Raw genomic sequence first — 25128 nt, forward strand, 5'->3', positions numbered from 1 at the left:
ATACAGGCACGTCTCGTTTTCTCCAACCTGTGCTGACTGCAGTGATTAAACTAGACACACGCGCGGCAACCTCCACGCGCCGGTCCGTGCTCGACACACCATCAACCCCTTTCCTGCTGGCGCTGCTCTCTCTCTGTCTGTCGCCCACAAGGACCATCACATCCGCGATTAGGATGGGAGAGACGACCACCACGAGTCACAGCCTACGCCACTTCGGCATCTGTTCCTCGACTCGTGCTCTACCTCCTCCACCTCTCAAGTTCTGCTCTGCCACCGTCCTTCCCCTCCCTCCTCACCTCGCGCACCGCACCCCACGAGCTCGTGCCGGCGTGCTCACCTTCCACGTTACTCTGTCAGCACTGCTGTACTCGTAGCCGCGTTGCTTTCTCCACCCACCGTTCCTGTAGATCTTGCGCACCTGCCGTAGCACGCCGTCGAAGAAGAGGGAGGGAACCAACGGAACAGATACATGAGCACAGCAGAGTGCCAAGCACTCGTGCTGCTGCTGATGCAAGAGCAGGACCCACGCAGGAGCTCTTCGAAACAGCGTCAGCTATCCTTCCAGACCCCCCCCTCCCCCGCCCGGCCGCACACATACCTACCGACCTCTTGCTACGCTGATACGCGTTGAACGCTTTCTTTATCTTATTCCCGTCGTACATCGCTATGCTAAGCAGAATGCGGCGCACCATGACAACCACGAAGGGGTTTCGCGCCCCACGGCCGAGAGGTAGCCACGAGCAACCCGCAGAGACGACTGTCTCGTCGACGAACTCAGCTGCACCACCGCCACCGCCGTCTGCGTCGTCGGCTCGCAAGGTGTCGACACGCGGCTCAACATTAGCGGTGCCTTCCCCATCGCCGTCGTCATCCTCCGCTTACTGTCGTAAGAGCCCTAGTCGCTGCAAAAAGGCATCTACCATCGCCGCTGCCACTGGTGACGCTGGCGCTGGCACCACTGCGTTCGACCCGAAGAGCGGCGGCTTGTCCTTCCCCCAGGGGCCACGTGGAGTGCTGAGCGGTCACTTCAGCGCTAATCACCTGCGGCGCGCACCACGGCAGACCGACCAAGCTACACCGCGTGATGGTGCGAGCAACACCGCGACCGCAATGAGGGCACCAGCGGACACCACTACAGTTGCCACAGCAGCTGCGCAGCACACGGCGGCGCGCGCGAGCGGAGATGACAGAGTCGTCGCGCTTAGCAGTAGTAACACGCCTCTGCTGCGCAAGCGGCCTCGCTCACTTTCTCCCGATGATCCCTACGCCGGTGGTGCACATCATCGTGATGAGCCGGCAAGCACACGCGGTTGTGCGCCTTCCGCCAGCAGAGACAGCAACAGAGTCAAGAGCGACGACACCACACTGGTGCAGCTATCCATTCCACGGCTGCCCACTGCGCGGCGCCTTTCCACGTCGCGCATCCGCCGCACCGTCTTCTACCCTCCCTCTGCGGAGCAGCCTCTGGCGCTCTTGCGGAGCTCACACGATGCTGATGGTGCCGGTGCCATGGGTGCCCCTGAATCCGCACCGGTGCCGCGTGTGTCAAGTGCGCCAGCGCCTGCGGACGTCTGCGTGGCCGCTGACTATACCGTGCACGTGCATCCTTGGGGCTCAGCGACCGCTGTGCCGGCGTGGACTGGCGCAAGCGACGCAGTCCCAGTGGCACCGGGTGCGGACGCTCTGAGGGTTCCTGGGGCTAACTCAGCGGTGTGTGTGGGCAGAGAGCCGCATAGCAGCACCGCAGTGTCAGAGCATCACAAGACTCCCTTGGCTGCGGCGATGACCGCGTCGACGATACTGTCACCATCAACGCGATCGGGAAAGCGGTTTCTTTCGGCAATGGAGCATGAGCAGCGCGACTACGCTGCAGCGATCTCTCCTGCTCCTCCCTCGCTAACGTCATCGTCGCTGCTGCCGCCGTACCGATCGCCGTGCCACAGCGGTGCATCTGAGCAGGTCTCGCCGGCTCCGCCTGCGGCGCCGAGCACACCAAAGGCCGCGCCATCCACCCCTCCATCACTACCCCTGCCGCTGCCGCCCTGCGACTCCACATCTCCATCGCCGGCGGTGCCGCAGCTCCGCGTGCATGACTTGGCTGCACTGTCATTGCCTTCGCTCAGTCGCGAGGCCTCGCTGCTCCCAAGCAACTCACGCCGTGGACTCTCTGTGCCGCTCTCTTCGCCGCGCCTCGAGCGCGCCGAATCGCCACTATCGCCGCTGTTGGCGGACAGTTCTCCGGCTCCCGCAATCGGCTTGATGCGAGGGCAGGCGGGGGCTCTTGTCGCTGCTGCAGCTGCGGGAGGCGAGCGCCAGACACTGTCGTCTCTGGCGTCTCCGGCCCGCTCGGTGGGAGAGCTGGCGCGCGTTCAGCAGCAGCAGGCGTCGACGCACCCCTCTAGCGCACTCGCTGCTGCAGAGGAGGCCGAGAGAGAGGAATGTGACGAGGCACTCGAGTGCGAGATGGCAGAGGATCTGCGCATGTCGACGGACATTGCTTTCACGCCGTCCGGCACCGGCAGCTGCGCACCGCCGCTCTTCTCGCAGTCGTCCATGATGCAAGAGGAAGAGAGGCAAGCGGAGGAGGAAGGCGGCGGCGAGGGGGCGACCTACATCATGAGAGACAGCGCCGTGGCGGTGGAGCGAGCTGATGACGATAGTGAGCTGCGCTCTGGCCCAGGGATGAGCGGTCATGAGGGCAGCGCGCAACCACTCTTCCGCTTCCAAGATGGCGCAGGTGACGTGCTCATCTCTGGATCAACGCCGCCTCCCTCCATCGCGATTCCAGCTGCGCTCAACGAACACGCTTTTCTCAGCGGCTGCAGCCACGGCGGTGGCACCGCTACAACCTATTCGAGTACCACGCCCCCAGCGAGCTCGTTGGCAGTGCTGTCCAGCGCCTTCGCCCGCCTGCCGTCTGCACCGTCGACGTGGCCGATCCGTGCGGCTACGCCGCCACATCTTCCATTGGTGCTCGCGCCTGGTACAGAGCTGTTGCCGCTCGGCGTTGTGACTGCTGCGGTCGCTGCTGATGGGGGTGGAGGCCTGAGTGTTGGGAGGATGGGCCCTGGACGTCATCGCACCGTGTTTTCGTTCAGCTCGCTGCGCGTTGGCAACGCAACCGCCGCAGCGCTACCCGATCCCTTCCCTGAGCCGCAGCTACGTCTGTGCCAACCATCGGTGACGACGACAACAGACCAGGCATGTGCTGGGAGCGCTCGAAATGTGGCTGCCTCTGTGGCTGAGCCTGCTACTCCAGTCAGCTCGCCGCCCTCAGAAGCCTGTGCTACAAAGTACCCACCTGATCTGTGGCTGCCGTCGTTGCCGGCCGAGCACGTGAGCCCTCCGCGTGATCCTCTGCTGATGCGGGTGCCCAGTCAGGATGGAAAGGCCGAGGGTTGCGCTGCTCACGGTGTTTCCCAAATGGGCGTTGTGGCACCGACGCCGATGTCGCCGGGGAGCGACGCGCTTTCCTCTGCGACTGGCGTCTCCGCGCTGTCGGCTGCAAACGCAGCGCCTCCGCTCTCCGACTTGTACGTCACCGCGCTGCCGTACCTTGCCGCGGCTGCTGCAGGTGGCAGCGGTGCACCTGCTGTGCCCGCACGCCCAGGCCGCACGTGCTTTACGCTGCACTCCGCTGCGCGAACGACAGGGACACTTTCTTCCTCTGCAGCCGCCACATCAACAGTGGAGCCGACGGCAGCGGCGGCGGCTGCGTCGACCGGCGCGGTGCCACCGACACTGAGAGAGGTGAGCTATCTCTCAGCCGAGAAGTGTTCCTTTGGGGGCGGCACATCCGAACTGCAGCAGCTGCCAGGACACGGTGCTGTGCCACGGCAGGGAACAGAGGGACCGACGGCGTCTTTGGATGGCGTCAGGTCAGCGACACCAAGGGCTACAAGGAAAGTGCCCAGCAGTATGGAGAGCCGCCATACGACTGGGTGTGCTCAGCAGGTCATTGCCAACGCGCAGCCGGCGTTGCTGCGGCCCGTCGACTCAACACCTGCGACGGTGGTCATGCACCGCACACCGTCGACTCTCACAAGTGAGGAGCCAGCGTGGAGTCGACGAAGCGCACCGTTCCCGCAACCGTGGCCGTTGCTAAACGACGGTTACCCGCCGGCCTTGCTCACAGTCGCTCCTGTAACGCCACTTGTGGGTTGCATGGGCGCTGAAACGCCGACTGTGGCGGCGCCTCAGTCCGCGCAGGCACCGGTGGCCCATGACGAGGCAGCGCAGCCCTACCCTCGAGAGAGTCGGGAGATGGTCTCCTATGCACCCCTTGCGCCGCCGCAGCCGCCGTCGCCTCCCCTCCCACGACCCGCTTGCACAGACGATACTTGGGAGCTCTTCTACGATCTGCCGCGTGAGGTCGGCCACTTCTACGCAACACGGCGCGGCGTCACGTCGCTGTACGACTGGCAGCACGACGTGCTCACCCGCCCCGAGGTTCGGCAGGGCGGCAATTTTGTCTACAGTCTCCCCACCAGCGGTGGCAAGACGCTGGTCGCCGAGTTGAGCCTCCTGCGGTGTGTGCTGAACCGCCGCAAGTCGTGCTTCCTCGTCCTGCCCTTTGTGTCGCTTGCGGAGGAGAAGACGATGGCGCTGCAGCCGCTGACGACAGCGTATGACTTCAACGTGGACGGCCATTACGGCAGCTCCGGCCGCTTCCCGCTCTGCGGGGCGCCTGCAGTCTACGTCTGCACGATCGAAAAGGCAAACTCGCTGCTGAATCACATGCTCGAAGAGGGCCGTGCCGACGAGATCGGGGCGGTGGTGGTGGACGAGCTGCACATGGTCGGCGAGTCCGGGCGAGGGGCGACGCTGGAGTTGTTTCTTTCCAAGGTACTCGTGATCAACGCCGCGCGGCAGCGGAAGCGTGACGCCGTGGTTGCGCCGGCGACGCAGAGTCGCTGCAGTGCGAGTGGTTCGCGGCCAGGATGGCCGGAGGAGTTGGAGGATGCAGAGGAGGACCTCCGTGAGAGGACAGCCATGACGGACACCACAAAGGCGGCTGCGGACCCCGGCCCTCTACAGATCATCGGCATGAGCGCCACAGTCTCCAACCTCCGCACCCTAGCCGAGTGGCTGCGCGCCGCATGCTTTGAGTACGACTTCCGGCCCGTGCCATTGCACGCCTACAGTGTCGTTGGCGGCCTCGTGCTACGCGATGGCCAGCGCAACGAGCGCAACCTCAGCGGCGGCTCTGTCACGCAGCATCTTGTGGAGCTCGTGACGGAGGTGCCGGATGCGTCCGTGCTCATCTTCTGCGCCAGCCGCCAGCAGTGCGTCGACACGGCGAAGGGCATCGTAAACTGCCTCAGGGCTCAAGCCATTGCCGGCCAAAAAGCGCCGTCCGCGTGGGTGTCGGGTAGCAGCGATGCGGCGGCGGAGGCACAGCACGTCTCCGTGCTTGACGTACCGTTCCCGAGCTTAACAAGAGGGCCGGCCACAGCGGCTGCGATGGCGGCGGTGCCGTCGCAGGCCTCGGCCGCCATCAAAGGCCTCCTTGCGGACCTCGAGGCGCTCGCGCACCACGAAGCCTCGCAGCTCAGTGAGGTGATTGCCTTCGGAGTAGCGTTTCACCACGGTGGCCTCCTTGCCGAGGAGCGAGACCTCATCGAGACGGCGTTCCGCCGCAAACACATCCGCATCCTGTGCTGCACCTCTACGCTGGCCGCTGGCGTGAACCTGCCGGCGCGGCGGGTAATCATCAAAACGCCGTACGTGGGCCGCGAGTTTCTAACCAAGTCGCGCTACCTGCAGATGTGCGGCCGTGCCGGGAGAGCCGGATTGGACACGTACGGCGAGTCGTTCCTGCTGCTGAGCAGCCGTGATCAGGCTCGCGGCCACGCCCTTATGCACGCCGCGGTGGAGCCGTGCTGCAGCAAACTCCTCGAAGACGATCAAACGCTCACCCGCTCGCTGCTGGAGTGCGTTGGGGTCGGGCTCGTGGCGGACTTCCAAAGCGCCTGCCAGTGGAGCGGCTCACTGCTGAGCAGGTGGGCGGTGGGTCCTGTGGACGTGTCGTGGCAGCCGCACATCCCTGCAGCTGCCGCCCCGGCTGCGTCCGCGAGCACTGGAGTTGCGCCTCCCGGAGCGGCAGCGAAAGGCACATGCGAAAGTGTCACCGGCCTCTTCCTCGCCTCCGAAGTCGGCTATGACGGCGACGCCGCTGCCGCACAGGACTCCGAGAGCAGCCGGTCTGCGCCTGGCCCTCCGGCTTCACCGCCTTCCCACCCAGCCTCGCCGACGTCGCCGTCTCTGACGCGCGTGCCGCCGGCTGCCATGAACGCGATGGTGCGCGCCTCGCTCGTTACACTAGCGCGCTGCGGCTTCATCCGCGTTGCCTGTACACGCGCAGGCAGCGGCGGCAGCAACGGCGCCGGTGGCCGTGCTGCTGCTGGGGCTGCAGTCTGTAAGGACAGCGGTACCACATCGAGCGTAGCTCTGGAGACGTTGCCGAGCGGCGTATCGGACGACGCCCACGCAGACGCTTCAGCAGAGACGCACGACGCCTGCCATGCGCAGGTGCATGTGACATCGTTTGGCAGCTCGTCTGTCCGCTCGTGCTTTAGTGTGGAGGAGGCGCTGCTGCTGCGCGCCGAGCTGGACGAGTTGCGCCACACCGGTCTCATCCTGTCCGACGACCTGCACCTTTGCTACTTCCTCACGCCGCTGCGGGAGGTGGGAAAGTGCGACTGGGAGCTGCTGCGGCTCATGATGTCGCGCATGAGCGACAGCCGCCAGCGCATCGCGAGCCTGCTTGGGGTCGATGCCTACTTTGTCGATCAGCAGGCGATGGGGCTCGGCGGTCCACTGCAGGCCACAGAGGAGGGTCGACGGCGCCTCTTCACGGCAAGGAGGTTCTACGTGGCACTTATGCTGGCGGATGTGTTGGCTGAGGTGCCGATGGCGACGGTGGAGCAGCGGTATAACGTGAGCCGCGGGCAGCTGCAGAATCTGATGCGCTCCGCCTCGATGTTCAGCAGCTCCATCACGAGCTTCTGTCATGCGATGGAGTGGTTCTCGCTGGAGGCGGTGCTCTCTTCCTTCGTCAAGCGACTCGGCTTCGGTGTGAAGCCGGACTTGCTGCCGCTAATGGAGATACGTGGCATGCAGCCGCCGCGGGCGAGGGCGCTGTGGAACGCCGGCTTCAAGAAGGTCGCAGCGATCGCGGCAGCCGACGCGGATGATATGGTGTCGAAGGTGAAGTTGATGAACCCAAAGGACAGCAAGGCAGCGAAGTTTTTTACGAAACGCTCAGCGTTGATGGCGATCCGGGAGGCAAACCTCGCCCTACAGTCTCAGATCAAGGAGAAGAAGGGCGAGCTGCAGGAACTGACGGTTTGTTGCGGCGGTGGTGGCGGCGTTCGCGGTGTGCGCTGAAGCTGAAGGAGAGCACTCAGAAGGCGGAGACGGAACGGGATAGCCTTGTGGACGTTCAGCTTCGACCAGAGGTAGTAGGGTGTGCTTGGGTGGGAGGGTGGGGGCCGTGTGGACCCGTGCGCACCCCATGTACGTGCCTTGTCAACAGCATCACTGCCGCCGGTGTCGTTATGCCGACTCTCAGACGCGCTGCCTGCTTCCTTTGTTTATCGTTGCGTGTCTCTCCAAAACGAAAACAGAAACGCTGGCGTGGGCGCCACTCCTCCTCTCCCACTGTGTGCGTGTGTGCGTGTGCGTGCATCCGCCAGAGACGTGAGGAAGTGGAAGAGCGCAGCGCGTGAGACTGCTCTGGCCTGTGAGGCGACAGCACAACAGCCTCTGCACCTCTTTCTCTCTCTCACCTTCGCTGTGACGTTCTCAAAGCGGGGGTGCACCAGCACGTGACGATCCGAGCGCGCTTGCGCACCTCCGCACCCGACACCTCACAGACGCTTCCACATCTGTCTTTCGCTCATGGCACTCCCGAGTGTGTCTGGCGGCCCGGTGGCTTGATTTGCTTCCTCGACTCCAAATCAAGGCGGATGGCGCACCTCTCCCCCGCCGACGCCGCACGTGGCGCTGTCCTGCCGCTCTTCTTCGCTTGCTCTTCTCCTGGACGCCGCCCATTCTCCTCTTCTACGTTCGAACACTTGCCCATACCCGTGCAGTCGACAGAGCCCATTTTTGTGTGCCTCTCGCCGAGTGCACGCAAGCAGTGGCACTTCCTTTTCCGTCTTCGCCACCGGATCAAGTGGCTCTGCATCATGCTGTCTTCTGCAAGCAGCGCTTCCGCGCTGTGGAGCGCGTGCGGCATCGTTGCGTTGATCTGTGCCTTCGCCACCGCTGTCCTCTGTGTGACCGTGTGGCAGCTCTGCGGACGCGTCAACGTGATGCAGCACGGCGCCGTCGCCATCGCCCTCATCCCGATATCAGTTTTCCTCGGCCATGTCTTGTGTGCCTCCTACAACGCACTGGGCGAGACCCTGCAGACGTTCGCCAAGAAGAACGCGCAAGATTTGCCACAGCCGCTCTTCTACGTGATTGCGGCGATCCGCCCGCTCGTGGCGCAAGTTGGGCTGACGGACGCGATGTGGATGGCATGCTTGCTGTTTACTGCCTATAGCGTGACGAAGGTGTGGCACCACTTGATTGACATCACGCGGTTGCTGAAGGCGTCTCGGCGACGGCTGCAGCTGCCCGAAATGCGCGAGCGCCGTCGACAAGAGGAGGCGGCGAATACGAAAGGGCAGAAGCGGCGTTGAGCAAGTTGTCTTTATCTGTGTAAAGCGCATGGAAGGGGGAGGGAGGTGGTCGAGCTCCAGGTCTTCTGCCGATGTGTTGTGCAGGTCCAACGCCCCCCTTTCCTTTCCTTCTCTCTTTCTCGGCTGCACATGTAGGGACTGCGCACAGGAGTGCAACTCGGCAGTCGAAGCAAAGGGCGTGAGCAGGGACCACAAGTAGGCAAGGCGAACCGCGTTGTATCACGCTGGCGCACGTCTTGACGCTTCCGAAAGCATCGGCGTCGAATCTGACGACGGTTCGACCCAAGCGCTCGTGCAGGGCCACACGATAAAGTGACTTCCTCGTCTTGTGCACCCACCTTCCACTCCTCTCCCTCTTTCTTCACTGCGCAGCACTTCTGTGGTGATCACTCCTAAGCGAGCGCGTTCATACACCGCACGCACGCGCGCGGTGGCACCACCCCCCACTCTATTCTAGTTTTCTCTTTGAGCGCCTCGAGGGCCACGAGCGGGGCATCTGCCACCCACGCAGAACTGCAGAACCGCCTTCCCTTGCCACCTCACGGAGCTGGCGCATCAGGCGGGGTGCCCTCCGGCTCTCCCTCTCCCTCTCCTTCATCATAGTAATTTTCAACTCGCCACCACCACTGTCACGAGACATGGCGGCGACGCACACGGTGGATTTGTACGGCGGCGCTATGCGCATCAGTCTCCCTCAGACGATGATCGACGTCTCCGACTTCCGCCAAGTGCCGGATAACCAGGAGGTGTACACGGACGCGGACACGGGTGCCTCCGTCATCGTGGAACTGCTCAGACGGCAGACACACGTCTGCAACTTCGAGGCCGGCGCCTTCTTTTATCACGACCTCGCGAAGGACAACGGATGCGCGCCGGAGAGTATCTCTCAGGAGGAAACCTGCACGCTCCCACCGTCGGCGTTCCCGCTCCTGGCCACATCGGCTGCGCCAGCTGCGCCCGCCGACTGTGGGCCGGTGGCACCGCAGTCGTGCGATTTTGCGTGCCTCACGACAGGGCTGCAGCGTATATCCAAGTACACGAATGAGAAAGGGAAGGAGAATGAGGTCTTCGTTGGGCTGGCGGTGCTGCGATTCACGCCGCCTGTATCGACGGAAATACTGGTTTCGGTGTCTTGCCCGACTTGGCTGCACCCCGAGAGCTCGGAGGCAAGGGTGGTGAAGCGACTACTCACCGAGCAGGAGCGCTTGCAGCTGCTGTACACGGCGGTCGCCTCGCTGGAGGTTGTCGAGTGGGGCCTGTTCGTGCCTGAGGAGGAGTAGCGCAGCCGTAGGCCGGTGGTGCTCTGTAGAGGAGGGCAGAGGGCGCGGCGTTTGTGCGCGCGCGAGTGCTCGTACAAAGACGGAGCGGCACACCAGCGTGCCCAAGGACTTCCGCACTGACAGGAGCTACCCTCCTCCCCCCGCGTGCGCCGTAGGCTCACCGGTCGAGCCGTAAGCCGCATATTCTGGCACTTCCCGATCCCTCTGACTCCGCCACCACACCAAATGTGCGCACGTCTTCACATAGGTATCACAGAGCATCCAAGGTGCGAGGTGGGCATCCTCCACTCCGTTGCCTCATCCCTCGCATACTCGTAAGCGAACACTACACGCAAAGCAGGCCTTGCATTGGCCTACCGCAGCCCCCGCTCACTCTCTACAGCGAGGACCACCACGAAGGCACGGCGCACGCACAAACATGCGCGCACCAACGGCTGCGCTGTACAGCACACCGCTGAATGACTCGCTCACTGGAAGCCAATGCCACCAGACTGTCAAGCCCCTGCTGACGCTCTCTAGCTGTCTATTAGCCGGCCACGTGGGTGCAGCTCTTTCTCTCGTTGATCGTCATCCTCGCGCCCGCCTCTCTTCCACCTTGCCACCTCTTCTCGGCCTGTCTCCGCCTCGTCCCCTCTTTTCGTTCTCCGACGCCGGCTCCGCACAACAGCCGCTTCCGCGCTCACCTACACAACCGCATTTATGCGAGCGCATCATTCCGTGACTCGGGCGGCACCCAAGAATGCCACTGCAGGCTTCCTCATCAAATCTCACTGTGCTCTCTTGCTTTCATCGCTGCTTTCAGCGTCGCCTCCGTCGCCATCCAGAGAGTGCCCAGCCCACGTACCCATTTCTGCTCTCTCCGCTCCTCAGCTTCCCGCTGCTGCCATCTCGCCACTCACGCTGCAGCCTGGCCACATGGTGAACAGCGTGCGGCCGACGAGGATCAATGAAACCACCACATCCACGCGCACCCATGCCTGCGCAACCGGGAGGGGGGCAACGGCTTCGCACGTGCAAGGTGCCCTGGGGAAAATCCCTGCTGCGCTTGTGACGTTGAGGAACATCATCGCGGACGTGAAGGGCTGCGCTGGTGAGGCTCCTATGCTTGCGCTGAGCGCGGAGAGGGATGCACTACCGCTGACATAGCTGACGCATGTGCCGTCCAAGTCGCAGAACCCCGGCGTGCGGTGCGTGCCAGCGGCCATGACACGCGCACGGCGTGCTTGATGGATGCTGTGGAGATGATGTGCGAGATGCGGGAGAGGGCCAAGGACACGGTGCGCTTCGTCTTCAAGCACTTGGAGGAGGGGTGCCCGGGTGGTGCGAAGCAGGTGGTACAGGCGGGCGCAACGGACGGCGTGCCAAAGATCTTCGGCCTACACAGAAGGGCAATCCTGTCTGTCGGGCACCCTTCCTCTTCGCCTCTCGTACTGGTATTGCCTCCGATGTCGTGACCGGCGTTGACATCGTAGCGCACATCACTAGTGGCCAAGCTTCCGCTCAGCGGCTGTGCGAGGGCCCGGCCATGATCGTGAGCGGCACCTCGATGAACCTGCATACGGTTGTGTCACGGCGCCTTGCTGCGTCTAGGGTGCCGGGGATCGTCTTTGTGACGCTGCACTCCGGTGCCGGCACTTTCAACGTGCACCTCGCTGTGACTGCACGGGCAACGTGCGTGTCTCCCGCTCCCATCTTCTGGACTCGTGTTTTGGCTGAAGCCGCCGTGTGACGCTGCCCACCAGCGAACCCCGCCCCTCTTCTTCCTCTCTGCTGTGCCCGCCTGCCTCCACCTCTCCGTGTGTCTATGCGCGCGCCCCTCGTTCGCAATCGCGTCTCCTCTCTCTCGCAGTGTTTCCCTTCACTCCCTGTGACCAAAGCAGGCCTGACGAGATGCCCGGCGTGAGCGTAGGTGTGTGTAGGCACTGACGGCTGTAGGGCGCGGTGGCGGGGCGGGGGTGGACACTTTACCCTCCAGCCGATCGCTGGGCCCGGCGTGTCCCTCATTCCCGGCCGAGTGCCAGTCTCATCATCCTTTTGCTCCCTCTCTCTCTGAGCTGTATCTCTTTTCCTTTTACACTGACCGCAGCGGCGGCGGCAGCAGCAGCAAAAAGCAACACGATGTCTGTTGAACACTGACGCGCGTACGCACTGCTGTGACATCACCGTGTGCTTGCGCGTGCCTTTGAACCGCGTGTGAGGGAGAGGGCGGCGGCCAAGCGCTGGTCCTGCGGCGAGAAGACAAAGGGCGGATCTCTGGGCGTAGGCGAGACTGAGCTGTGTGGGTGGGGCGCATGGCTCATGACATGCCCGTGCCGTGTAAGCCGCACCTGCTCTGCCGGGAAGGGGGGAGGTGGGCGGCGAAGGAACGAAAGGCGGCAGCGGAGCGCTGACCGCAGAGGATGCCTTGATGTGTACACCCACCCACCCCACGCCCGCTTGCACGCGTGCGTGCACCGATGCACTGCCGCTTACATCGTACTGCATCCACTCAGAGGCGTGCCAGCGAGAAACACGAGGTAAGCGGAGAGAGGACATGACGCGGCAACAGCAGCAGCGGCGCAGCAGCATGCGCCCGTGACGTTCATGAGAGGCTGCACACGCCCCACTGCCTTCTCTGCGATCCACGAGCACCTGCACCTCTGTCGAGGCGCACATCTATCCCTCTTTCAGTATGCTGCCGCTGATGTGTGTCTTGGCGCCTGTCAGAGTGAAAAATCTGTGCGCACGGGCGTGGCGCGGGAGAGGGCTTGATCGCCTCTCGCCCTCCGTCATTTTCCGGAGCTTGTCCACCGCCTCATGTTTCTTACCCCCCTCTCCCACTCCCTCTTGGCGTGCTGGGCTGATCTTGCTCTGCTCCCTCCATCATGCCGGATGGAGTGTGGCACAGCAGAGCAAGTGCACGCATGCACCCTGGGCTGTACACGGACGCCGCCATGGAGCCGTTCGGTGGTGCATAAGGGTGCTTGCTTGCTGTGCGCGCCCACGGGGCGCCGAGTCGGTGGCTTCTTCCGACTGCACATCCCCTCCTCCTCTTCTCTACGTGCGCCCTGGCGTTGGCGTCTGTCTTTCGGTGGACTCTTGCACGGATAAGACGTGCGTCGTGCTACTCTTTGCCGACTCTACGCTCACCCTTTCCTGCCTTTACTCGTCCTCTATCCCTCTCCCTCTGTTGCACCTTCTCAACCTCTCGCCACCGTTGCATGTGCTTGCCTGGGCGTCATGCTGCTCATGATCATCTCTGCGTGACCCACATGCCACGAAATCACTGATGCATGTCTGTGCTCCTCTCTTCTTCTTCGACGGCGGCGTCAGAGCATCCACAACTCTTTCCCTGCCCCGTTCTGTTCTTTGTTGACGAGTGTGACACCACGTACGCACACATCAGATCCTATCCTTCGTTCACTGTCATCAGTCGTGTACAGACGCTCCCAAGTTGGTGCACGTGCGCCTGCGTAGCACTTACTGGCCCACACACCACACACACACACACTTAGTTCCTTAGTGCTTTAGCCTCTTCTTCTGTCTTCCGCGTTGCCCTCTTTTCGTTCCCCCCGCTTCGATTGCGCAACCGCCCAGCGTACAAAAGCGCTACGACGCACCTTCCCCCTCCCTCACGCAAAGAAAACGTTTCTGTGCATCTCTTGCCCTCTCTACCGTCATTGTGTCTGTGCGCGCAACGCCGTAGCGCCCGACTTGTTCTGGTGGACGACATCACGGCGGAGTTTTCGTCTTCTCGCTCTCTCCGCTCTCAGCGAGTACCCACACCATCCTCCATCGCCGGCTTCGCCCCCCCCCCCCCCTTCTTCCTCCGCCTGCAACGCACAGCTCCAAGATGCTGCGCAAGGTTGCCCCCCGGCCGTACAAGACCATGGTGCGCCGCATGGCCACCACGGACGCGGCTGCGGAGCCGCACGCGAAGAAGGCTGTCCTTCAGCTTGTCCGCTTCGACCCCGAGACGAACTCGTCGCGCGTAGAGAGCTATGAGTACGACAAGCACCACGAATACATGGTGTTGGACCTGCTCATCGCCGTGAAGGCCCACCAAGACCCTACCCTGGCCTTCCGAAGCTCCTGCTGTGAGGGAGTGTGCGGTAGCTGCGCCATGAACATCAACGGTATCAACTCGCTGGCATGCATCACGTTCGCCCAGCAAGTCACGACGGTCGCACCGCTGCCGAACTTCCCGGTGATCAAGGATTTTGTCGTGGACCTGCGCCACTTCTTTCAGCAGTACGCGTACATTCGCCCGTTCGTTCGCAACGCCAACCTGCACCGAAGTCAGGTGGACAGCATTGTGGAGCGGTACCACAGCGTCGCTCGCGTTCTGAGCGGTGTGAGCCCTTCTGAGGGGCAGGCGATGGAGAAGGCGCAGGAGGAGCTCGCCTCTGTGCAGAAGAGGGAGACGACGGTGGCGGCTCTGCTGCGCATTGCCGACGCTGCCGTGGATGCCGGCAATGCGACGCAGGCGCTCTCCGTGCTAGAGAAGGTGGAGCAGCAGGGCGTCGTGCTCGATTCGACGAAGGTGACGGAGATGATTGAGCGCGCGCTCAAGAACTTCGCTGCCACATCAAAGTGAAGCGTGACGCCGACGACGGGCGCTAAGAAAGGGGGATGAGGGACAGGAGCAGCTCACAACACAGAGGCCGATGGCGATGATCGTCGACAACGACTGCGCCTCTCCCCTTGCCTGGGCACAGACTTACACAATGCTCTCGCACACGTACACTGCGACAGCTCGGGGAGGGAGCGAAATGCTCAGCTGTGTGTCTCTCTCATGCATGCCCTCATCGCCGCCTCCGCCCAGATGACGGAAGGCACACCGCAGTGAGTGGCATCACAGGGCGCAGCAACCCCGCCACGCTCTGCGTGTGGGGAGAAGCCAAGCAGCCTCCACCTATCCCATGCCAATGCCGAGCAAACCGCTGGTGGTGACGGGGCCCAGCACCCACGACGTAGGGGAGTCAGAGCGGTGCATCGCTACGGATGTCGGCGGCCGGGTCCTGGACGGCGGTGCGTCGGAGCGGCCTGCGACGGCGCACGTGCTTGCGCCTTTTATATGTGGCAGGCAGAGCTTCAACGCGACTTGAGCGTGCCCCACACACCAGGCCCTCGCACTGCCCACCTGGTGGGAGGAGCCCCGAGTGTCGCGCCGAGGGACGCCACCAGGGGTGGCGACCGGGGATGGTGGGCGCGGCTGTGAGGCGACCCGCAACGCGGGTGAGTGGGTAGAGGTTTGGGGCAGGGGCTGTGCGCCGGTGACCGAGTCGGCGCACTGCTGCAACTCGTGTCTACGGCTTCTTCGCAGCACGGGATGAGACCTGTGACTCGCCGGTTGGTGGCGCCTTACCTTGTGTGCCATCTCCGCTTTTTGGGTGTCTCTTTGTTTTGTGGCGGCATATTTGCGCGGTGGTGTGCGCGCGCGGGCGGGCGTGTGATGCGGTGGAGGGGGCCCTTGCGCGTGTCCGATGTGTTTTGTGTTCTTCGTTCATGTGCGCGGAGCTGTCCGTCTCCCGACCACGCCACGGGCACGCGCGCCGCTCTTTTTCGTCTCTGCGTGTGTCGTCTGTCTGTCAGTGGTTAAGGATTAACAGCCGCCGCCATTCATGTCCGCGACTGCCCGCAGGTGGAGTGGTCCGACCTGCAGAGCTCCACGCAGCGTGGCGGAAGTATCGCGCAGGGCAGCAGCACCCTCTTTTGCTTTTTCGTGTGCGTTCGTAGACAGAGCAGCACACGGACCCGCCCGTGAGGCTACACCTTATTGGTAAAGAAGCAAGGGGGCAAAACGGAACGGAAGGCGGGCGGCTGAGGCACGAGAGAACCCGTTGCACACGCGTCTGCGCTATGAGGGAGCGCCTCTAAGCTTGTGTAGTGACGGGGGCCGGAAGTGATGAGGGAGTCGCAAGCTGTTACTCCTCTAGCCTTAACCGCCCCTCTCCCACTCTCTCCATGCTTCCCCAAGCGTTGCGCAAGGGCCGCCAGTTGTCTTGACAGGGCTAATGCAAGCAAGTGTGCGCCTCCCTCATCGAGAGGGTCGTCTCGCGCGCTCTCTGAGCACACGCGTCGCGCATCGAATCACACGAATGCCGTTGAAGAGAGGGTGAACATGGACGCGCTTCACCAGCTTCAGGTGCGATTGCCTCCCCTCTTCTGACTTGCTGCTCCGTTACATCAGTGGCGGACTGTGTGCGTCGCCCATCGCTCGCGCCTTCAGCTTCGGGCTCACCATGACAGCATCCCTCCTTTCCACGCACCATCTTGCTTGTTTTGTGTCTAATGCGCATTGCGGACATCGCCGCCTCCACACTCTCCGCTGCACCCCCGTGTGTGTGTGTTGGGGACTCGATCTGTTCTGGCCCGCGTCAACACCATCGTATGATACACACACACACACACACACACACACACGTGAAAGCGTCTTTTGGCGTGCTTGTGCGACTGCGAACCGCCGTTGCTGTTTTCTCGTGTTGTTGCTGCTTCGCTTAGCCTCGTTGGCCTGCGCATCACCGCACTGCTCTCGGTTTGGCGCGCCTCCGTGTGCAGGCGCCTTTCTCTTCCTCTGGGTGTGGCTCTGACCGCCACGTCGTGGTTCTTGACGAAGGCCGCAGACACACTCGCGGAAAACTCCATCTCTTTGTTCCTCACCTTCCTCTGCTCCATCCACAGAACAACCCACCCGCGACCCTGCACCTTGCGGTGCCCGTACAGCTACCTTCTGCTCCCCTCTTGTATCTTCGTCACTTGTGTGCACGACTACTCGCTGCGGACTCGTCACTTGCTCTGCGCTCTGTTTTCTGAGGGGCATCTGCTTGTGCTGCTGCTGCTGCTGCTGCTGTCGCCCACTCGTTGATTTTGAAAAGCGGTTTTGTAATGTGCGAGGGTAGTATACACACAGTGAGGCCTCGCACCTGCAGCGGGTGGTGCGCGCTGGCATGCAGTTACATCCCGTGCGTGGTTGCCATAGCTCTCATCGCGGTCAACATTATTCCATACCACCTCTGCTTCCTCAGAAGGCTTCGCGCCGCGTGCGAGATCGGCAACGCGTCCTTTGTGTACTACTACTACTGTGTTGTGGTGATGGTTTTTGCCGAGGTGATGGTGTACGGCAACTTCTTGCTGGCCATCTTCACCTGCCCTGGTTTCGTGCCGCACGAGCCGTGGTCGGAGGCCCCGGTGTACCAGGGCCGGTCTGTCAGTGACAACCCGTACGAGGTGTTCGAACTTGACCGGGTCGGTAGGCTTCGCTACTGCAGTTTCTGCAAGCAGTTCAAGCCGGACCAGGCTCATCACTGCCACACATGCCACTGCTGCGTCTACCGCATGGATCACCACTGCCCATGGATCAACAACTGCGTCGGCCGTGGGAACAGCAAGTTCTTTCTGCTGTTTGTTGGCTACATCCCTGTCGGCGCCTTTCACATTGTGCTTACGTCGCTCTTCAGCTGCGTCTTCCACTTCCCGAAGTTTTTCGATATGGCGCTGCAGGACGACAGCGTCTTGCAAAGTATGGTCATCATCTTATCGATTATCTTCTCCACCGTCATGGGCATCTGCTTCCTGGCGTTCGCACTGCACTTCGCATGCATGGCGTACCGTGGCCAGACCTCCGTGTCGCGTATGATCGCCTCTAAGAAGCATCCCGACGAGCTAGAGCAAGCTCGCAAGCGCCAGGCCGAAGATCGAGCCTTCTACATGTTTGACCTCTTCGGTAGCGATCAGCGGTGGCACCGGATGATACTCCCCTTCAAGCCTGACCACGACATCCGTCGCGCGCCACACGGCTACGCGCGTCGATTCGGCGGCTCCGCAGATGTGCTCTTCATGAGCCCCGTGTAGTCGGCAAGCGTGATTGGGGGGGGGGGAGGAGGGCACAGACACGCGCAGCTGTCGTGTGCGCGACAGGTCTCTCTGTGCATCCTGCCGCTGTTGGCACTTTGGTGTAGAGGGTGGTGGAGGCGCGCTACTACGGACACACATGTGTGCTTGCTTGTGGCGCACGTGGCTGCGCGAGAGCCGCGCTTCGCTTCGCCGCCACCTCTCGCGTTTTCATGGACGACCCTCTCACACCTTGTTGGAGGAGGATGCGGTTGCCTCTTGTCGCGCGGCACCGCTTCGCCTCCAAGTCATCAACAACCCTCCCTTCGCTATTCTTGTTGCTTCGCGCGTGCACACAGGCGGTGATGATGGCTCTGACACCCGTGCAGTGCGTGTGGTCGTGGGCGTATTCGCCCTCAATCCTGCTGCCCCTCCTTTCTTGTTTGTGAGCACCCCCTCTCTGGTTCTGAGAGACGGGCGTAACCCGTATATGTGGCGGTGGTGGGGAAGGGCTCTGCGTGAACCTGTATGATGATGCCGTAGTAGCTTCAGACTCTGATACCGTGGGGAAGCAGCATGAAGCTGTCTCTGTAGCGAGTGAGCCAACTGGCTGGCAATGCGATCTTCCGAGTTTATTCCAGCGCTCACGACGCACGCGCGTGGATGCTGAATGGATACCACCACTGCCCTCAGCTGCAGCGTGATACGGGAGCCATGCGACCTCCATCACTTTACATATATATTGCCCAATGGCACCTTTCTAGACAACCCTTCCATCCGCGTGTCTGCCCCCCTCCTTCCTCCCCCCTCGCACTATCATCATCAGCTACACGCGGACTGCAAACGTGCATTCTTGCGCTTCCTTTCACTTTCTCTGTAACATCGCCGTGAAAGACTCGCCCCCTTCCCTCCCCCTCCCCCAGTTGTGGCACCACTCAGAACTAGAGGCGAGGCAGCGACGCACCTGCGGGCTAGATGAGAGGACATCATCTGCATGATCGCCGCGACAACAGCGGCGGCAATGCCTACAAGGTGAACTGCCGTTGCCTGAACGTGCACGCCCACCCAGAGCCAACGACGGGGTTCAGTGAGAAGTGTATGATGTGCTGCGGCTACTCCATTCCCGTCTTTGTCGCGATTATGATCATGGCGCTCGCGCTTGCAAGTGATGCCTACAGCATCCGTTTGATTGCTCTGCACCGACACGATGCCTGGCGCATCGTCGTGTGCTTAGTCGTGCTCGTCTTGACAACCGTCATGGGCCTTCTCGTACTATGGTCTTACTACGCCGTCATCTTCGTCTCTCCAGGCTTTGTGCCACATGATCCGTGGGCGCATCCGCCCTCGTACGCCGGTCCCTCACTCCGCCCACACGGCGGAGTCGAACAGGCCTTTGTTCCGCAGCTTTATCAATACCCCCCGCAGCAGCAGCTGCACCCGCCAGGGCCGCAGCAGCCACATGCGGGCTCGCCCGGCTCACTGGCGACGCGGTCTTCTAGTCTGTCGGGCGTCAGTCGACCACAAACAACCAACAACGTGCTTGTACCTGCTCCTTCCGACGGCACGGACGGCGCCAGTTCACTGCGCGCCGGCCACCCAAAGTCCCCGCCGGTCATCGCTTCTGTCGCCGAGGCTGATAACGGTGCATGCACTCCGTTGCGGACTGCCGGCAATACCGGTGCTCCTCGCGGTGGCGACGGCAGGGATGCGATCATTGTCCACGTTGATGAGGCGTCGCCGACACGCTTTCAGCACGCCAGACCGCCTGACTACTTTACTGCCCCACTCGCAGGATCACCAGAGCAGCAGCAGCACCCCAACCCGCCCATGTGTCTGAACCCGTACAAGGTTACAACGCTGGACCGTAGCGGGCGCCTGCGTTTCTGCAACGTATGTCATCTTTACAAGCCAGACGGCGCCCACCATTGCAGTGTCTGCGGCCGGTGTGTGTATAACTTCGATCATCACTGCCCCTTCGTGAACAACTGCGTTGGCCGCAATAACTACAAGCTGTTTGTGGTCTTCTTGCTCTACAGCAGCGTCGGCGCGACTCTGGGGGGCTGCCTCATGCTCGTTACGATCTTCGCCGTCGACAAAGACGCATTCATGGATAAGCTGATGTGGATAGCGGTGCCCGCGTTGGATTTGGTTTTCGGTGCCTCGCTGTTGATGTTCTACAGCCAACACCGCCTTCTTCTGAGCAACGGGCAGAGCACGTTGGAGAGTCTCATTGAATCTCAAAAAGATCCCTGTTCGGGGAGTTGCTGTACCTGCAAGCGCCCTCGGCTCACCCCGGAGCAGAAGGAAGAGGCTGCGCGGCAGCGCAAGGAAAAGATCGAGCGGCACCAACGCACGCTGATGGGCAAGGAGTCGCCATTCTGGCGGAGATATGCCCCGCTGCCGGTGCGCACAGACGACACCGCAGATGATACCGTGCCGGGGACGGTCTGATGGTGTGGGGAGGGCTAGTCCCCCTGCATGGACATGAGCATATCTGCGCTGTATGTGTGCCACGATTCACCGGCATGGTTGTGCGCGTTCACCCTCCCCCTCCACCGAGCTCGATACTGCGGCGGCCTGCCGATCACCCGTGGCTCTTTGTGCTCCCGCAGCCCCGGAGGCTCTCCGGACTCGAAAAATATACTGTCTTCTTGTGCTGCGTAGTTGCTGCCTCTGTTTGTTGCTTGATGCGCGTGCGGGCGTGTGGGCGTGCTTCCTCTCCTGAAGGAGCCCGCGCCGCCGTGCTGTCTTTGTGTTATGCCGCTGAGAACTTGTTTTCTTTCTTTTTTTGTCGCTCTTCCTTGCTGGCACGTGTGTCTGTGTAGACTTCATGGCGCTGCAGTGACGCATGTTGCCATGACAGGGTACTGTGCCATGCGCTAAGTGTCTCAACGCATTACCTCACCATCAACGCAGCACGCCGACGCAATGCACAACCACAGCTCACCCACCACTGCTGCACTGCGGCTGAGCCCAGGTCGTCTAGGACGAGCCGTTCTGCCGTCGAGTCGGTCCGTGGCGCTGACGAGCTCTTCCGGTCCCTCCTCCTCCCTTCTTCGCATGCGTGCTGCGCGATCAGCGCCACATGGACCTGGGCGCACTGCACGCTTCAACCCACGCGGGCCGCGCCCAGGGGCCTGGTCGAGGGGCGGAAGCGGTGGCCTCCGTCGTGCGGGCAGCAGGGGCTGGTGGCCCGGGCGCATGCCACGTGAGCCCAGGGAGGAGGTTGGCCAGCTGCAGGCCAGGGCCCACTGAGATCCTGCACTCGGTCCGTACGCTGTGCCACTTCCGCTGAGTTGCTTCAAGCCGCGGCATCCCACAGCGTGGCACGGTGACTCGCCACATGAGCGCTTCACTGGCTCGACGGCCTCATTCGGGGTGTTGTCGTCACGCTTCCGGCATCTGTGCCTCATCAGCCCACTCGGTCGGGATGTAGAAGATGCTGCATACTTCGCACACATGCACTGTGGAGTTGACTCGCACGGACCTCTTCGTGCCTCTTCCGTGCATCCCTCGTGCTCTGCTCACGTGTGGAGGCTTTCTTCGGATGGGACGCGCCATGCCAGCGATGGGTGAAAGCGCCTGCACACAGCTCATCGCGTGCTTATTTTTGCTGAATCCTCGAGACGGTCTGTGCTGAGCGGGCCCAAGAGCGGTCAAAGACGGTAAATCTCTCCGGCGCCGCGCAAGCCCGGATCTGTCCCCCAACACCGAGAGTCTGCAGCCAACACCCGAGGTCGGGCTGCAGGCTGCGTGGCTTCCCCCTCCCCCCTCCCACATTCCCCACAGAGTGGGCACCAGGCGCGGATACCACCGGTCAGGTGTCCTCCGCCATCCTGCGGGGCGGTATCAGCAGAAGGGAAAGAGTAGCGAAGCACAGCGGCACGTTGCGCGTTGGTTTTTCTGACGCGCACACACACGGAGGTCTGTGGCGTGCCACGCCCTTGTCTAGGCCTTTGATCAGAGCTGCACTATGGCACGGACGCTATCGAAGCCCTTGTACTCTCACTCCTGTCCTTCTCCTTGCATTCACTTGTTCCGTTCTCGTGCCGCACCGCGACGTAGCCCTCGGCGAGCATAACGTGCTGAGGCAGCTGGGGGAGCCGTTCCAGAGCAGGCGCAAGTGCCTACATGCACCTCGCTTGTACACTTAGGGCCACATTTCTGTTGTTTCCCAAGGCGTCATTCGACCGCGAAGACACCGATAACAAGCATTGGCGACGTCGTCGAGACCGTCTGCGTTGAGCGGGCCCAAGAGCGGTCAAGGACGGTAAATCTCTCCGGCGCCGCGCAAGCCCGGATCTGTCCCCCAACACCGAGAGTCTGCAGCCAACACCTGAGGTCGGGCTGCAGGCTGCGTGGCTTCCCCCTCCCCCCTCCCACATTCCCCACAGAGTGGGCACCAGGCGCGGATACCACCGGTCAGGTGGCCTCCGGCATCCTCGGAAACCGAGACCGGCATAGAAATACAAACACACACATAGAGGGTACTTCGTTGTCGTTCTGTCTGTGTGCAGTGGTGGGCCCGATCTCCCCCGTCTGCGCAATCGTCTCGTGCGTCTGCCGGCGTTTGGGAGATGTCTACCCCGACTGTCCACCGAGAGCTACGGGTGCGGTCGTGGCGTGCGCTGTGGAACCTGCTCGCGGCGTACCGGCTGCCGCTGATTATCTTTGTCTCTGCGACGGCTCTTATCTGGGGGCACAACATCTTCTTCTGTCGACTTCTTCGTGCAGTGAGGGAGGCGGAGGCGACTGGTGTGCTCCCCTTCGAGGCCATGAGCCTCCTGCAAACGCAGCGATACACGCTCGGCTACACCGCTACGGGCACATTTGCGGTTTGCGCTCTTACCCTCGGGAACGTCCTGGTCGCGCTCATGTACTGGTCCTTTGCACGCGTCATCTTCACCTGCCCCGGGTACGTGCCAGAAGAGCCGTGGAGATACACACCTCGCTTCGATGCTGAGCGACGGCACCATTTGAAGGTGACGTGGTCGGCGCAACTGAAGTGGATCCAAGAACAAGGCGTCGCTGTACGGCGGCGAGCATTGCAAGCTCTGCAGGAGCAGCAGGCGCTGTGGGCTTACCAGTTGCACATGTTGCAGCAGCAGCCACCGCACGCGTATCCCCCACCAGCCTCTGGACTCATAACGGCTCTCGGGTCTCCATTCGCGCCTGCAGTGACACCAGGGCAGTTTCCAGCTCCAAACGATGCCGCGAGCAGCGACAGCCTCTTGATGGCTGCACCGACGCCTCAGCAGCCCTTCTCCCCGCAGCTAGCAGCAGCGGGGAGTCGTGTAATCTCGTGCGCACCAGCCCTCGCTGTTGATGCGTCGCTCTCAGTGGGCATGGCAAACATCGCGGCGAACCCCGCGAAGGCGGCAGTCTTGTGCTCAGGATCCGCAGCTCCGCAGCGGACGTGCGAGACATCCGGTAAAGCACCTTCCTCCACGTTATCTCCCTCAGCGACAGAGACGACTGCCACAGCCATAACCACCACCGCCACTACAGCTTCCTCTTCCTGCAGCACCTCATCCTCTTCAGCTTCTGGGTCCGCAACACCAATGACAAGTACACCGGACCGAGGATCCACCGGGGCTCGCGGGCCTCACGGTCCCCCGACCAGTTGCGATGCAGCTCCGCCAGCGCTGTCTCTGCATCGTCGGCCGTGCACAGCCATTGCTGCTGTCAAACCCACTGTGAACCCGAACCTGGTGCTCGAGTACGAGGCGGATGGGTCGCTGCGGTTCTGTGGGGTGTGCCACCAGTACAAGCCAGACGGCAGCCACCACTGTCGCGTATGTGAGCGCTGCGTGTTTGACATGGACCACCACTGCCACTTTCTCAATAACTGCATCGGCCGGCACAACTACAAATACTTCTTCTTGTGCATCTTCTACTCCACGTTGGGTGGCGCTGTGAACTCGACGCTGTTCGTTACTGTGTATGGGTGCAGCGTCGTGTGCCACGACTGGAGCCACGGCTGGTGGTGGGTGCCGGCTGGCATGTGCGCCATCAGCGCGTGCATTGCGTATCTGTGGGTGCAGCACATTTTTCTACTCATTCGAGGCGTCAGCACGCTGGAGCGCATGACCGAACTGTCCTCGGAGCACTTTCTCATGAGCGTGAGCGAATCGGGCCTCAGTCAGGTCGTCAGGCCCGGAAGCTGCTGCAGCGACTGCGGAATGGCCATCGGTGAATGCGTTCGCGGCATTGCAGCACTCGGGGAACGCCTCGTTGAGTCACTAGGGTGCAACAGCAAGTCCCGCAGACTATACAAGACCACGGCCTCGTCTCCCACCAGCAGCGGCAGGGGTGATGGCGAAGGCGGAGCGCCGTCCGCGCCTTCAGACCGAGCGGGGCGCCGGGCGCAGCGCTTTGTGTTGTTGTTCGGACGCCCGCGCTGCTGCCTGTACCATCTGCTGCCGCTCTCGCCCCCAGGCGAGTCTTCGCGACCGCGCGCGCGGCCGCGCGAAGGAGAGGTATAGTGCACCGGGGCTCGGTGCGGCGCTGGCTTCCTGAACCAAGTCGCTTGCCTCCGCCTGCATGCAGTTGTACGTCGAGCAAGGCGTCTTTTGCTTTCCATCGCTTGTCTCTCCTCACAGAGCACCCGGATCACGGGAAACACACCGCAGTGCGTGGCATCACAGGGCACAGCATCCCCCTCCACAGCCTATCCCATGCCGAATGCCAGAGCAAACCTCCGGCGGTGACAGGGCCAAGTGCCCACGACGTGGCGAAGCCAGAGCGCTTCATCGCTACTGATGTCGGCGACCAGGTCCTGGATGGTGCGGCGCCGGGACCACCCGCGACATCGAGCACGTCGGTGCCATCCACATGACGGGCAGGGTGCCGGCGCGACTCGAGCGTGTATCCCACACACACGGCCCTCGCACTGCCCACGAGTGGTGGGAGGGGGGAGAGCCTGAGCGCCACCCCGAGGGACGCCACCAGGTGGCGACCGGCATGATGGGTGAGCGGCTGTGAGGGCTGGTGAGCAGACGCTGAGGGAGAGGCCGTGCTCAGATGAGTGAGTATGCAGTGCTTTAGCGCGCGTGTCTGCGGCTTTTTCGAACCACGGGATTGACCCTGTGACAGGTCGAGGGCTCGAGAGTGGTGTGCAACCCGTGCTGTATGGCAGAGAACGGACAAGCTGAAGCGAAAGAAAGGAAACCACATCTTCCTCGAGCCTGCCACGTTGATGCAACCATGACTGGCACTCCCTTGGCTCCTTCTCCTCGCCCCCTTCCCCCTGCGCCATCTCCACGTCGAATGCCCCTCCTCCCCCTCTCCCCTGCGTTGTCGCGCGCCACTTCACCGGCCCTCATTCTGTCCTCGGGTGCTCCCGC

At 62.3% G+C, this 25128-nt stretch overlaps 7 protein-coding genes and 1 pseudogene across 8 annotated transcripts; all 8 read left to right on the forward strand.

The window, feature by feature from the left end:
- Positions 1-666: 666 nt before the first annotated feature.
- LINJ_23_1640 (putative DNA polymerase theta (helicase domain only)) lies at positions 667-7389 on the forward strand (the record flags this gene model as incomplete). The annotated part of the gene is made up of 1 exon (XM_001465801.1): positions 667-7389. The coding sequence occupies one exon, from the start codon at positions 667-669 to the stop codon at positions 7387-7389; it is 6723 nt and encodes a 2240-aa protein (XP_001465838.1).
- Positions 7390-8192: 803 nt separating this feature from the next.
- LINJ_23_1650 (conserved hypothetical protein) lies at positions 8193-8690 on the forward strand (the record flags this gene model as incomplete). The annotated part of the gene is made up of 1 exon (XM_001465802.1): positions 8193-8690. The coding sequence occupies one exon, from the start codon at positions 8193-8195 to the stop codon at positions 8688-8690; it is 498 nt and encodes a 165-aa protein (XP_001465839.1).
- Positions 8691-9328: 638 nt separating this feature from the next.
- On the forward strand, positions 9329-9970 carry LINJ_23_1660 (putative Ran-binding protein; the record flags this gene model as incomplete). The annotated part of the gene is made up of 1 exon (XM_001465803.1): positions 9329-9970. One exon carries the CDS (start codon positions 9329-9331, stop codon positions 9968-9970), a length of 642 nt encoding a protein of 213 aa, XP_001465840.1.
- A 915-nt stretch (positions 9971-10885) lies between these two features.
- Positions 10886-11696, forward strand: LINJ_23_1670 (annotated as a pseudogene). Its single transcript is given in 2 exon segments — positions 10886-11113; positions 11115-11696. Coding segments are annotated over 2 exon segments (810 nt in total).
- A 2106-nt stretch (positions 11697-13802) lies between these two features.
- LINJ_23_1680 (conserved hypothetical protein) lies at positions 13803-14546 on the forward strand (the record flags this gene model as incomplete). The annotated part of the gene is made up of 1 exon (XM_001465804.1): positions 13803-14546. The coding sequence occupies one exon, from the start codon at positions 13803-13805 to the stop codon at positions 14544-14546; it is 744 nt and encodes a 247-aa protein (XP_001465841.1).
- A 2291-nt stretch (positions 14547-16837) lies between these two features.
- On the forward strand, positions 16838-17803 carry LINJ_23_1690 (conserved hypothetical protein; the record flags this gene model as incomplete). Its single annotated transcript, XM_001465805.1, has 1 exon — positions 16838-17803. One exon carries the CDS (start codon positions 16838-16840, stop codon positions 17801-17803), a length of 966 nt encoding a protein of 321 aa, XP_001465842.1.
- A 1077-nt stretch (positions 17804-18880) lies between these two features.
- On the forward strand, positions 18881-20233 carry LINJ_23_1700 (DHHC zinc finger domain-like protein; the record flags this gene model as incomplete). Its single annotated transcript, XM_001465806.1, has 1 exon — positions 18881-20233. One exon carries the CDS (start codon positions 18881-18883, stop codon positions 20231-20233), a length of 1353 nt encoding a protein of 450 aa, XP_001465843.1.
- A 2126-nt stretch (positions 20234-22359) lies between these two features.
- On the forward strand, positions 22360-24267 carry LINJ_23_1710 (hypothetical protein, unknown function; the record flags this gene model as incomplete). Its single annotated transcript, XM_001465807.1, has 1 exon — positions 22360-24267. The coding sequence occupies one exon, from the start codon at positions 22360-22362 to the stop codon at positions 24265-24267; it is 1908 nt and encodes a 635-aa protein (XP_001465844.1).
- Positions 24268-25128: the final 861 nt, after the last annotated feature.

This window comes from Leishmania infantum, chromosome 23 (genome assembly GCF_000002875.2).
Source record: "Leishmania infantum JPCM5 genome chromosome 23".
NCBI classification, from domain to species: domain Eukaryota; phylum Euglenozoa; class Kinetoplastea; order Trypanosomatida; family Trypanosomatidae; genus Leishmania; species Leishmania infantum.